The 14,259-nt window shown below is 41.2% G+C and overlaps 1 protein-coding gene and 2 pseudogenes across 1 annotated transcript; all 3 read right to left on the bottom strand.

Moving 5' to 3' along the window:
- Window positions 1-221: 221 nt before the first annotated feature.
- Window positions 222-2,485, bottom strand: LOC104443454 (O-glucosyltransferase rumi homolog). Its single transcript, XM_010056851.3, is given in 8 exon segments — window positions 222-720; window positions 801-1,011; window positions 1,172-1,236; window positions 1,359-1,551; window positions 1,652-1,727; window positions 1,730-1,867; window positions 1,870-2,197; window positions 2,342-2,485. Coding segments are annotated over 8 exon segments (1,518 nt in total). The 3' UTR covers window positions 222-357.
- Window positions 2,486-6,206: 3,721 nt separating this feature from the next.
- LOC120293448 lies at window positions 6,207-9,291 on the bottom strand (annotated as a pseudogene).
- A 1,364-nt stretch (window positions 9,292-10,655) lies between these two features.
- On the bottom strand, window positions 10,656-14,259 carry LOC120293117 (annotated as a pseudogene).

Below are 14,259 nucleotides of genomic sequence, written 5' to 3' on the forward strand. Positions count from 1 at the left end.
GCTCCCATATCCAAAACTAAATCGGGAGAGTTCAAACTCTCTAATTTAAAATCGAGAGAAGAGAGCTCCAAAATTTAGATTAGAAGAGAAGAAGAAATAAGAAAAGAACAAACTTCATCTTTTAGCCAACGACCACATAGAATTACATGGAAACACTATATTTTTTTCCATCTGACGGGAGATTTCTCAATTTGATGGCAAAATAAGCCTTTTGATTCATTTATAGGTGACCAGGTGAGGGCGCAATTGCTTGATTCTTCAAGGTACATAAAAAAAAAAAAAATGTAAAATTAGAGTTGTCTTCTCAAGATTCTCGAGGTCTAAAGTGAAATGGGAAATAAATGTAAAGTGGTAAATTTAGAATTGCTTCTCAAGATTCTTCCAAAACTCAGCCTCCAACATCTCCACCTGCCTAGTTACACTCTCTTTTCTCTCCATGAGAGCTTTGAACTCAACAGCGTCATAAGGAGGTGGCAATGAGCACGGAAGCGCGTCGCTAGGCGACTTCACCATCGACTCAACCATGAACGTCCTCACAAGCCCATCAGCCGGGCACGCCATCAGTTCCGAACACAGCTCAGGTACTCCCGGAGGCACCTTTACCTCGAACTTCAGAAGCTTCGCATACTCGCTGAGCAGGTGAAACATGTAGTCGTACACGAACTTCAGTTTCAGGCTCTCCTCGACGAACTTGGTCCCTCTATCGCCGATCCTCTGTGCCTGTTTTGATTGTCAAATCATAACGAATATGAGGAAAGAATGTAAGAAGGCCTAGAGCAGAATATGGGAATGCTGCTAACCTCTTCAGTGTGATTGTTTCCCCATTCGACAGCAAATTTGATATCTCTGCACTTATTATTCGGTCTAATTGGCCAGTAATGCTCCATCGGCATCATCCCTCTTATAAAATAATCGTAGAACTCCGGCTTGATTAGCAAGGTCGTGGAATCGCATGCCAAAATGTACTTCTCGCTCACTGACCAGCCGATTCCTTCTATGTAGATCTTGTACCTTTCCATGTTTCAAGTTCAGGCAGGAAAAGACAGATTTTGTTTTATAATTGCGCTTTAATACTGATTATGCGTAGGTTGAGACCATGCAAACCTAAAATTCCGAAACTGTAAATGGAAAACATAGTAGAGATAGTGAAATCGAACGCCCTATTGCTCACCTATGAGTGCACTGGTCTTCTAATTTTGAGTGCTTGAAGCCGTCTGCTACTTCCCGACGCCAGTCCTGAATAATAGCCAACATAACAATTATGTATCGACCTTTCGTCTCTTGATCTTGATTGTAGGAACCATAGTGGAAATATGAAACACCATCAAAATCTTAGTCATGTGCAGATAGGAGATTACTTGGGCGTACACACGAGCTTTCCAATCGGTTCTTGAACGGTCATTGCACCTGAAGAGATCGCGCCTGGTCTCGGCCAGTCCATAGTTGCCTTTCCAGAAAGCGTAGGGCTCTCTGTCCTTCCATTTGATCGGCTCCGCCTTGCCTTTTATGGCCGATAAAATGTCTTCCCATGGCTTTATGTTCACTTCAGGCCTAGCCATAGTCAATTGCAGCAAATAGTGAATGATGGGTTTGTGACAGATCGGTAAGAGCTTAATGAGAAGTGTGAACTGATAATTTTTAAGGCCATTACCAACCCCAGAAGGACCAATCCGGGAAAGGGACGTCAAAGGTCGTGTTGTGCCCGCAATAGTGGAACAACGGTGGATCTCCTCTTCTTTCGAGCCCTGGTACTCTTGCTTCAGGATCAGCGGCTTGTCGCCGCAGTTGAACATGAGCTCCAAGTCCGGCACCTTCCCAGGGTACAACCTCAGGAGCTGCAAAATGCCCCAGATGGTGAACACGTCCTCGTCTGGAAGGCAGGCTTGTACTTCTCCACGTAAGCCTTTCCTTTAAGTATCACGAGCCGAAACTGCGCGTGCTCTTTGCTGTTTTCCAACATTTCCCGCGTGATCCCTGCAGCCTTCCAGGGCCGGAGATCCTCGTGGATCCACCGGAAGTACTCCGGACATACCTCGGTGTATATATTCTCAATTCGATGCGTTGCTGGATAATTGGTCGGACATGTCAGCAGCTCAGTGTCATTCGTGCAGACGAGCGGGTATGCGACATTTCGAGTGGAATTCCTGGGGCTCTCTGCGGTCCTAGTCTTGAAAATGAAAGGGCCTGTCAATGTAGACTGCGACCAAAAAAAAAAAAGAAAATCTCTACGGTTTAGTCCATGATACATCAAGACGATGTTGTTTTGCTCCAGGAGTAATCCCGAAACATCAAAGAAAGCAGGGAAATATGAAAAAAAAAAAAAGATCAGGATGAAGCTCACAATGTCTATCCAGGAGACGAAGAAACCAGACAGAATGAACACAATCGACAGCATCAAGACGGTGGCCGAAGCCCATGCCCTCTTCACCGGTGGTGGACGAGTCTTGGTGCCATCGCGACATTCAGCAGACTGTCCGTCTTCCATGGATGATGGACCGCCTCAGCCTATCTCTCCCTGTGCTCTCCGGGCGTCAGGAACGAAAGCCAGAAGTACTCAGGAGCATTAAATCTCCTAATCTGGGGACTCATTTCGAAAGGCTGATTAATTGATAGATCAACACGCATTCCATCAAAGTCAATGGTGCCTCTCAGTGAAGGAAGCCATCCGCACATGGTGTTATGCACGTATTTTTAAAGAAATCCTATGCACAAAAGGGGGACTCCTCTTTTGGATGGTGGAGCAATAAGAGAGAGACGCGAGGAACCGAAGGCCTTTTTTCTCTGGTTCGATTTTGTGTGGGGTGATGGGTTTGACTTCATGCACAAGTGATTGACTTCCTTTATCTACTCATGAAGGAAAGTGACGGCGTCGAACAGTTTCAATTAATGAAAGCTCTGATTAAACTCACAACGTAATGCGGCCATTAGGTGGTATTAGACGGGTCAAATGGATGGGCCAGGTGAGGTTTGGGTCCAACCCAAATTGACTCATTTAATCTATTTTGATATATTTTCATGTAATACAAATCTAGTAACTTATATATGACTCAACCCATATTAGGAAGACATTTCCATATTATAAACAAATGGAGGTGTGAGTTGGAGTAAGTGAGCGTTAGTTAGAACGAGGGTAAGATAAAGTGAAGAGTGAGTCATATAAATGGGTTGGGTCTAACTAAGCTGTGAGCTCATTTGACACTTATATTAGTCTAGATTTTATCATTCAAGCTCATTTATGATCAATATATTAAATATGACTGATCCATATAACAATTCAGCTCATCAAATATGGGTTAACAAATGGGTTTAGGACCCATTTTGACATTTCTAGGTGGCAAACAATTCTTGAAGCCATAATTGGCTTAAGCACTTGCCAGTGAATCTAATTAAGAGGATGTTAAGTTGTGTTAGATTTTGATGTTAGCATTTGTATTTTGGAATGTAAAAATATGTGGGGATTCTCGGCAAATGTAACGGCAATGGGACGAGGTATATGAATTAATCTCTTGTACCTGACTCAACTTCCCAAGCCTATTTATAGGCTCAATCAACCAATATATACAACAATATCTCTGCATTTGTCTGAAATAATCTACTAGTTTTTATCCTTGGACATATTCATGACCACACAAATTAGATCATTGTAGAGCATGAATCCTAGAGGAAACTGATCGATGCTTCAACGCTTCTCCTCGATCAATTTTTGCAATACTCTGAGCACGCTCCGCAGTATGTAAAACTTGGCTTGCAATAATGCTTTAGTAAATGTACCTGCAACTCGATCTTCAATTTTGCAATACTTTAGTTTGATCTCTCTCTAACTTTGCACTTTCGTGTGAAGTGACATTTGATGGCGATGTATTTAGTTCTCCTGTGAAAAATTGAATCTTTTGGAATAGTGATTGCTCACTTGTTGTCACACAATATTTGAGCTTCTCCAATGTTTTCTAGTATTTTTCAAAGCCATATTACTTGACTAGTGATAGTAGCAACTACGACATACTCGGCTTTGCGGTAGATTGTGCAACTAAGTGTTACTTTTTGGATGTCCATGACAACACTCTAGCACCTAATGCAAATATGTAGCCTATAATACACTATCGGCCGAGCCTACTCAGTCACTGTCAATGTAACTAAGCAATTTTGCGATTGCACTTGGTCCCTACCAAATGCCATAATTTGTTCTTATTAGTAAATATCTTAGAATTCTTTTGACAGCTCCAAAATGAATTTGCCTTTGACTCTGCATAAAGCGTGATGATAGACATGTCATGTACATGATTTTTGTAGTGGTGAAATATAGTATACTTTCAATAAGGCTTCCACATAAAGAAGCTCCCTTCTCTACTCCATCTTCTTTTAGTAGTTTCTTGTTTGTCACAAGTATTTTTCAACTGTTTCGCAAATAGTTCATCTTGAATTTCTTCAAGACGTTGACGAGCATAAGATTCATGGGAGTGTTCATCTTCCATGGACGACCGACCACCTTGACCTTACTCTCTCTTCACTCTTCGGGCCTGGGGAATGAAGCCAGAAGTATTTAGGAGCATTAAAAATCTCCTAATTTTAGAGATTCATTTTCGAAAGGCTGATTAATTAATCGATTAATACGTACTTGATCAAAGTGAACGATGCTTCACAATGAAGGAAGGCGTCATCACATGCTGATATAGTAGTTTTCTTGAAATCCCATGCACCCAAAAGGGAACTTCTCTTTTCCTCTTGGGGGGGTGGTAGGTTTATTTGACTTCACGCACAAGTGATTTGACTTCCTAATGACCTTTATGTGACTTCACGCACAAGTGATTTGACTTCCTAATGACCTTTATGTACTCATGAAGGAACGTGTGATAGGTACGAATGCATGAAAGCTGTGAATAAAGAAATGATTTAGTTTCGAGGATACAGTGGACTTTGGGTGGCGCCACGAGTCAACATTTATGTACCAGGCTAAGTTTAACTTTTTCATCCAGTCAAAAGCAAGTCATCCTTATCGGTTAATGATCTAATTAATGGTTTGAAAGATACAATTGAAGGGCCAAAAAGATTTCTATTGACGTCGAATCTAAAACAATTTGTGCATGCTGCATTTAGTGTTCAACACAAAGTTTTCTGTGGGTCAATTTTTAATCACTGATATGACAGAGAAAATATTCGGGAATAATATTCATTGCGATGTAGTAATTTTTCGTGTTAGTAATTATATTATAATAACTTCACTAATTATGTCATTAACTTTCTAAATGGCTTAGTTAAATGACACCGTTTTTGTAGAATCTTCCCCTTTTAGTAAATGAATTACATTTCCTATCAGCATATTTGAAACTCGAGAATTTCGAAGAGCATATTGTAAACTTAATCCTATGGAAAGCTGGTGTGAAAAACTAGTAATTGAGACGATGGTTATATCTATGTGGTTACAAAACACAAGTAAACAGGTGTCCTATAGTAATGCTCCTAAGATAGTATATTTGTAAAATGTAACTAGGTAATTCAAATTTCAATTTTGCTTTATGGTGGAACTTATAGAATAAACTAAACAGGTTACTTAAGGTGATTCTAATAATTAAGCCAAAGGAAAATAAATTTAAAAAGGTGTTGTGTTTGATGTATTTGTTACAAGGTAGGATAAATCTCAGCCGGACTTGCTTGATTGAACTAAATTGAATGTTTGGATTTATGACTCGAAAAAAACTCTCAATCTTCAATCGCGTGATGGCCTAGAACATGGGTATGATTCAATTACCCATTTAGACTCCGTTTGTTTCGCTTGAAAATGAATAATTTATAAAATAATTTTTTTAAAAATGATCGCTTGTATCATTTGAAATAATTAACCAATGAGAAATGTCTTCATTATCGGCAACAATTTATATCTAAATATTTTTGTGGGTAATAAGTATATTTTTTGTTCATTCATTTTTGTAAGCAATCATTTCTAGAAAACTATTTTCTAATTTATTCATTTTCATAAAAACAAATGGGGGCCATAATTAACAAAGCAGTCCTTCATTGTTAAACCAGTCGATGAGATAAGAAATGTAGTTTATTGAGTACATGAGCATGAACAGATTACATTACATAAGCCAAAGAGCCACGCTCTCCTCATCCCCAATCGTCTAAGGAGTTTCTATATACCTTGTCCAGAAAGATTAATGCATGAACTACTCAAACGTGTGAATGAGATATGTAATGAATCAAAAGCATCACGTCTGCGGTTTCTTCTCAAGATTCTGCCAGAACTCAGACTCCCACTTCTCCACTTGCCTAGTGACACTCTCTTTTCGCTCCATGAAAGCTTTGAGCTCCAGGGCTTCATAAGGTGGCGGCAGCGAGCATGGGAGGGTGTTGCTAGGGGACTCCACCACCGATTCAGTCATGAACTTCCTGATCAACCCACCGGCCGGGCACGCCATCAGTTCCGAGCACAGCTCGACCGCTCCCGGGGGGACTTCGACGTCAAACTTCAGGAGCTTTGCATACTCGTTGAGCAGATGAAACATGAAGTCGTACACGTACTTCATTTTAAGACTCTCGGAGATAAATCTGCTCCCGCTCTCGCCGATCCTCTGCGCCTGCATATGTTTGCAAGATTGTAAAACGGATGATAAAGAGAGAGGGTCAAATGAAATTGGATGGGGTGAAATACGATCGAGACCGACCTCCTCGGTGTGATTGTTTCCCCATTCGACGGCGAACTTGATATCTCTGCACTTCTTATCGGGCCTAATCGGCCAGTAATGCTCCATCGGTACCATCCCTCTCGTGAAGTGGTCATAGTACTCTGGAGTTATCATCAGCGTCACGGCATCGCATGCCAAAATGTACTTCTCGCTGACGGACCAAGCACTTCCTTCTACGTAAATCTTGTACCTTTTGATGTTTAAATCGGTTCAGTACGTGCGAACAAATTGGATTTTAAAGGTAGAGAAGTGGAAATCCCTTCACATTACCTGTGGGTGCATTGATCTTCTAGATTCGAGTCCTTGAATCCCTCTGCCGTCGCTTGACGCCAATCCTGAATAACAACGAGCAAAGATTCTATGTGTTCATCATCCGTGTGTCATATGACTTCCATACGATCCAGTAGCTACAAGTCACGAGCGTTTTTTAATCGTGCATAGGCAAAAATTAGCTCAACTGATGTAGAAAAGATAGAAGAACCTGGGTATACAAGCGAGCTTTCCAATCAATTTCAGTAGTGCCATTGCATTTCATGAGATCAAGCCTAGTTTGGGCCACCACAGGGTTGCTTCCAGTAAGCGAAGGGCACTTTGTCCTTCCATCTAGTCTTCCCTGCTTTCTCTTCTATGGCTCCTAAAGTGCCTTCCCATGGCCTTATGTTTACTTCAGGCCTGACCATAATAATTCAAATTATACTACAATTTTATATGAATACAATGCGCATGATGTGGAAAATTTACAATCGTTTATGACGTCAGGAATTGCACTTATATCACTAGTCGGGGTTCAATGATGTTGGAGGCATTACCAGCCCCAGAAGGACCAATCTGGAAATATGATGTCCATGGTCGTATTGAGTCCGCAATAGTGAAATAATGGCGGGACAGTCGCAGCTTTTGAGCCTTCGTAGTCTCGTTTCAGGATCACTGGATAGTCTGCGCAATTGAACATGAGCTCTAAATCCGGCACCTTACCGGGGTACAACCTTAGGAGCTGCAAGATCCCCCAAATCGTGAACACGTCCCTCGTCTGGAACGAGTTCCTGTACTTCTCTACATAGGCCTTTCCGTTAAGGATCACCAATCTGAAGTGCGCGTGCTCTTTGCTGCTTTCAAGAATTTCCCTCGTGATTCCCGCACCCTTCCAGGGCCGAAGATCCTCGTGGATCCACCGAAAGTACTCCGGACATGCCTCGGCGTATGAGTTCTCCGTCTGATGTTTTGTAGGATAATTCCCCGGGCATGTCTGCGGCACGCTGGCGGTGGCGCTGCAGTTGAGCGGGTACGTGAAATTCCGGGAGGAATCTTCACGGCTTCCCGTTATAGTAGTCTTGAGAATCAAAAGACCTGAAGTAGACTGCAAAATATAGAGAGGAAAGGAAAACAAAATAGCCAGATTAGTACTAGAGTTGAGGATTTAAGTTCGCAATTTACTACTCGAGCTGCGTCATATACTCATCACCAATACATCACAGGATATAAGAAAATACTTAGTATATGAAACCGGTAATTCGCAGAGAAGAAAATTCAAATATACAGGTGGTTTCGAAAGAGATGTGAGAAGAAAAGGCTAACATTGTCCATCCAGGATATGAAGACTGCAGAGAGAAGGAAAACGAGGAAGAGCAATAAGACGGTGCACGAAATACGCCGTGTCTTCGTCGTCGACACCGCTCGGCTACAGTCTTTCAGGTTCGCGCCGCGACCGTCCTTCCCTTCCCCCATTGATGATCAGCCTCTCTTGCTTTGGCACGAGGAAGAAGTGCGCGAAGATTTTCGGTTCGCGGCTTCTTTGCTGATCCTTGAAGCCGTTGTCAGGTCAAGCTGGACAGTCATTAGCGTCAGCGGTAATCTAGCAACCAGGCATTGCTTGGAGAACACTTGTTTAATCATCCTTCAGACAATATCAATTAGCTTAACTTGAAAAAAATTTCATGCGATGAAAATTGTGGGTTTTGGGTTGGCGCGGATAGAGGGTAAGAGTACGTAAATTTTATAAGGTCAATTCCAATATGCAGTCATAGACTTCAAGCTTTCTCTTTGAAATCCCACGGTGGAGTTAGCAATGGTCTAGGAAAAAGTATTAGGTAGATGTACTACATTTACCCCAAAATATATTTGTCTCAGTGGGATTTACTGTTGAGACCTATCATATTCAATTTTCTGCTAGAACCTCATGCGCAAGAGTTACTACTAGAGATAATCGCTAAGAAAGTCTCAAATCTATTGTGCAAATTCCAATTTGATTATAAACCTTTTTATTTAATTTAATCTTGAACCTTTAGATAATTTACCAATAAAATCCTTCTGACCAACTTTGATTGAAAATCATTGATGTAAAACGCCGACCATCCTACATGGTGGTACAAGTAGCGTCGGAGTTTACATTAGCAAATTTGCAAGTTTTCTAATTTTTTTTTCTTTTATCTTTTTTTATTCCACTGTAAGCGGTGAAGGTGGCTAGGGACTTGCTGGCCACAATGAAAAAAAAAATAAAGAAAGCAAGAAATAAAATAAATATATATAATTCATTAAAATTTTTATAAAAATGTCCATATTAACACTAGTCATGCCTTGTAAGACGGCATACCAGACGCCTAGCATCCATGTCAACGAATTCCGATCAAAATTAGCCAAAATGACTATATTGGCAAATCATTCAAAGATTTAAGACTAAATTAGTAAAATTGAGAGTTAATGACTGAATTAACATCTATATAATATGTTTAAAACTTTGTTGGTAAGTTTTCCAATGCTACTTTGCACTCTAGCGTGTTTGCACAAATTAATTAGTGGAATTCATCACATATTCATATTCAAAGACCTAAATACACTTCATCTAGATTCGTGCTTGGTCCATATAACATATAATTTCCATCCATGAAGTCGGGCATGTACATTCATTGCATGCCGACTTTTAAATTACTCGAATTCCACTTGAGGCGTACATGATATAGTGGGTAGAGAAATTCCATTCCTCGGTACCTGTTCAAGAATAGAAGTCTTTCCTTGTCATTTATTTATTTATTTTTCTTCTTTTGGTGGTTAAGTGAAGTTTAAGGAGATGTGACTAAATAATTCCTAACTGAGAAAATAATACAAATGATCCTTAAACTATAATTCAATATGTAATGTGATCTTCGAACTTTCAAATCGTTCAAAGATTTAAGACTAAATTAGTAAAATTGAGATTTAATGACTGAATTAACATCTATATAATAGTTTTAAAACTTCATTGGTAAGTTTTCCAATGCTACTTTGCACTCTAGCGTGTTTGCACAAATTAATTAGTGGAATTCATCACATATTCATATTCAAAGACATAAATACACTTCATCTAGATTCGTGCTTGGTCCATATAACATATAATTTCCATCCATGAAGTCGGGCATATACATTCATTGCATGCCGACTTTAAATTACTCGAATTCCACCTGAGGCGTACATGATATAGTGGTAAGAGAAATTCCATTCCTCGGTACTTGTTCAAGACTTGAAGTCTTTCCCTTGTCATTTATTTATTTATTTTTCTTCTTTTGGCAGTTAAGTGAAGTTTAAGGAGGTGTGATTAAATAATTCCTAACTGAAAAAATAACATAAATGATCCTAAAACTATAACTCAATATGTAACCTGGTTTTCGAAATTTCAATTTATTTAATGATCCATGTACTTTTACCCAACGTATCATGTCATACATAAATTTTTAATTTATTCAATATGTGTCCTTAAACTTTTGATACGTATTCAAATTGATTATGGACTATATGAAATGTACAATATTATCCTTAAACTTAAACTAATGGAATAGTAACATTGGCTATTTACATATACTTTAGGGACTATTTTGAATATTTATAAAAAAAATTCACGAATCATATTGAATAAATTAAAAATTTAGAAACAATATTGTATATTGAGCTAAAGTGTGGGGACCACATTGAATAATTTGAAAATTCAAAGACCACCTGGTATATTAGCCAAAATTCAAAAATTATTGGTGTCATTATCCTTTCTAGTTTAAAATCGTTTCCATATGAACATTTGACAACTCGAGACGTTGAATCGTTAACGCGAGTCTCGATACGAGTCTCGATACGAAGGGAGACGTGGAGATGCAACTCAAGCCTTTCTCGAATCCTGCGATGAAAGGTCAGCGGCCATCCGGGGAAGTTGACTTTTTGCTCCTTCGAGTAACGGTAGGAGCACAAAAGATGAGGAAGAATGCACGAGCGATGAGCGGCATTTTCATTGTTTCTTGTCGAGATCGTTCCAGTACTCAGCCTCCCAACTCCTCCAGTAGCCTGGTATAGTTCCTCTTCCTCTCCATGAAGCCCTGAAGCTCTCTCGGGTCGTAAGGAGGCGGCAGCGCGCAAGGCAGCGACTCGCTGGGGACTTCACCATGGAGTCCTCCATGTTCATCCTGAACAGGCCGCCAAACGGGCACGCCATCGCCTCGGCGCAGTACTCGGTCGCCCCTACCGGCACCTCTGGCCTGAACTTGAGGAGCTTCGCGTACTGACGAGGAGGTGGAGCATGTAGTCGTACACGTACTTCATCTTCAGATTCTCCCCAGGAATCTGCTTCCTCTTTCTCCAATGGCTTGTGCCTGAATTTGCGAGGAAATGCAAAGATGTAAGTAGCAACCCAGAAAGGTGAAGGCAAAGAGAAGTGGGGTAACGGTAATGCTCGAGTCGTAATACTGTTGTATGCAGGTGCTCGAATCGAACAGGAATCTCGACATCGCTTTGGAAATAAATTTAGTACCTCTTTGATGTGGTTGTTGCCCCATTCTACTGCAAACTTGATGTCTCTACACTTGTTGTTGAGCCTAACGGGCCAGTAGTGCTCCATTGGGAGCATCCCTCTTAGGAAGAAATCGTGATAAACCGGCTCTATCAACAGAGTCGTCGAATCACACGCCAGAATGTACTTGTCGCTCACAGACCATGCCTTCCCTTCCACGAAGATCTTGTACCTTGAAAATGAATGGAAGTAAGACGAACTTGCTAACCAGATTGTTCAATCACAGGACATAAATAGAGGATCTTGAGAATCGTCAGGAGTTGCATTGCTTAATTACCTGTGGATGCATTGATCTTCCAGTCTCGACTCCTTGAATCCTTCCCTAGATTCAGCTGCCCAATTCTGAGAATACGAAAATAATCACAGAATCCATCTGTCAGTTACTATCTTTCTTTTCTTAATTGTTGGAGAGATAGATCATAAAATGGTCCATGCAGCTCATCTGACGATGAGTGAAAAAATTGGTACATTACCACAACTGATACCGTACCAAAATCAAGGACTATCACAAGCCAATGACCACTCAACAGGAACTACACATTCTTAAGTGAGAATAGTTCAGCACCACCTCATGATTTGGACTTGAGTTTGATCAACTTGGCGACGAGCTTGATGGACAAGGTCGAATTACCTGGACATATAGACGAGCATTCCAGTCATGTTCTTCAGTGGCGTTGCACGTCATCAGGCCTTGCCTATTTGCCGACACGCCCGGGTTGCCTTTCCAGTACGCATAAGGTATCCTATCTTTCCATTCCATTTCCTTTGCCTTCTCTTTGATGGCCTGGTATGTATTTGTCCATGTCCTTATATTGACCTCGTGCCTATAAAATACAGATGAGAACTATGGTGCACATGATCGTTTTCAATCCCAAGATCAGAACTGCAATGCACATGATTATCTTTGAGAAAAAAATATATCATCGCTGCGTCAACCACTAAGAAGAATAAGATTATTACCATCCCCAGAATGACCAGTCAGGAAATAATATATCCAACGATGTCCCGTTCCCGCAGTAGTGGAAAAGCGGTGGGGGTGACCCAGCATTTGGTCCTTGGTAGTGATTTTTCATGATCACCGGCCTGTCGTTGCAATAGAACATGAGCTCCAAATCCGGCACTTTCCCAGGATACAGCCTCAGGAGCTGCAAAATCCCCCAAATGGTGCCCAAATCCCTCGTCTGAAAGGGCCTCTTGTAGTGCTCTATATAAGCCTTGCCATTCTTAATCACAAGCCTGAAGTGGGCGATGTTTTTGGTTCTCTCCATCATCTCTCTCGTGATCCCGAAGCTCTTCCAGGGCCGTAGATCCTCGTGGATCCACCGGAAGTACTCAGGGCATACCACGGCATATGATTCCTCAGGCTCATGTTTCGTCGGGTAGTTCTTTGGGCATGTCTGGGGCACGGTTGATGAATTGGTGCAGTTGAGAGGGAATTCCATCTTCTGAGGTGGCTCTCCCTGGCCTCCCTTAGCTGTAATCATTTGCCTCGAGGAAATTCCTGGAAATACAAACTGAGAGTGCACACACACAGTGGAAAGAGTAAGTTCTGATATCTTGTAATTGGTCCAAATACATCAAATCTTTCGGCATCACAATCTGTTGGGCTAACAGGTCCTGAGGTTCAATTGACAGGTCTAAATCTACTGCGAAGCATACAACCATTAGAGCTGCCAACAAAATTCTGAAGGAAAAAAATGAAAGACTGTTCAAATTGAGTAGAATCTCGATGACATCTTCCCTTTTTCCCAAATGGGCGGTTTCAAGTTGAATGTATGGATTCAAATACATCACAGTTCACAGGCACGAAAGCATAATTAAACTGCACTCATCGTATCTTCATTCTATGGCGAAATGCTAGATCAAGCATAACCCATTTTCCAAGAGAGTCTGAATATCAGGACGGTTCAGTAAGCAATTCATTAGATGAAAGCAGAGTCTCATCGTATCTTCATTCTATGGCGAAATGCCGGATCAAGCATAACCCATTTTCCTAGAGAGTCTGAATATCAGGACGGTTCAGTAAGCAATACATTAGATGAAAGCAGAGTCTCATCGTATCTTCATTCTATGGCGAAATGCCGGATCAAGCATAACCCATTTTCCTAGAGAGTCTGAATATCAGGACGGTTCAGTAAGCAATACATTAGATGAAAGCAGAGTCTCTGTCTACACAAAGTCCAAAAGCTGCGGTTTCCTTGAACCAGGCGTGGACGCCATAGGAGTCCAACTTGCTGTCCCCGGTTTTCTCAGGTATGTATTGCGGCCTTCAACACAAGAAAATAAGCAAAGATAATTGCACGAACCGAGCCCAGAAAAGAGGTGGAAAGAGTGTAATAACTTCAAACGAGGGCTTTCGTCATTTGAATTCATCGTCTTGATCAGCCAAGATCTCCGTTTGAATAGTATACGGGGTCATGACTCACATCGAAAGAAAATCCTAAGCCACAAGGACAGACTCGTTACTGTCAAAGACAAGAAAGTTGAGAAAGACTCACAATGTCCAGCCAAGAGACGACGCTCCCACAGAGGACGATCACAACAAAGGAAGCGAAAACAGCGGCTGGAGTCCACGACTTCAGGGGACGCCTAGTACTCGACAAACTGTGCAGTCGAACCTCGTGCGACCCTGGGCCAATCTTCCGACGGAACCTTTCTTCTTCATCTTCCATTTGATCTCGTGAACCAGAAAGGCTAGGAATCAAGGCCAGCAGATGCTCCAACTTCTCCTTCTTCTTTTCCTTCTTTCCTGTGTCGTTGAGGGAGATGGAT

Source organism: Eucalyptus grandis, chromosome 5 (assembly GCF_016545825.1).
Source record: "Eucalyptus grandis isolate ANBG69807.140 chromosome 5, ASM1654582v1, whole genome shotgun sequence".
In the NCBI taxonomy this organism is placed as follows: Eukaryota; Viridiplantae; Streptophyta; class Magnoliopsida; order Myrtales; family Myrtaceae; genus Eucalyptus; species Eucalyptus grandis.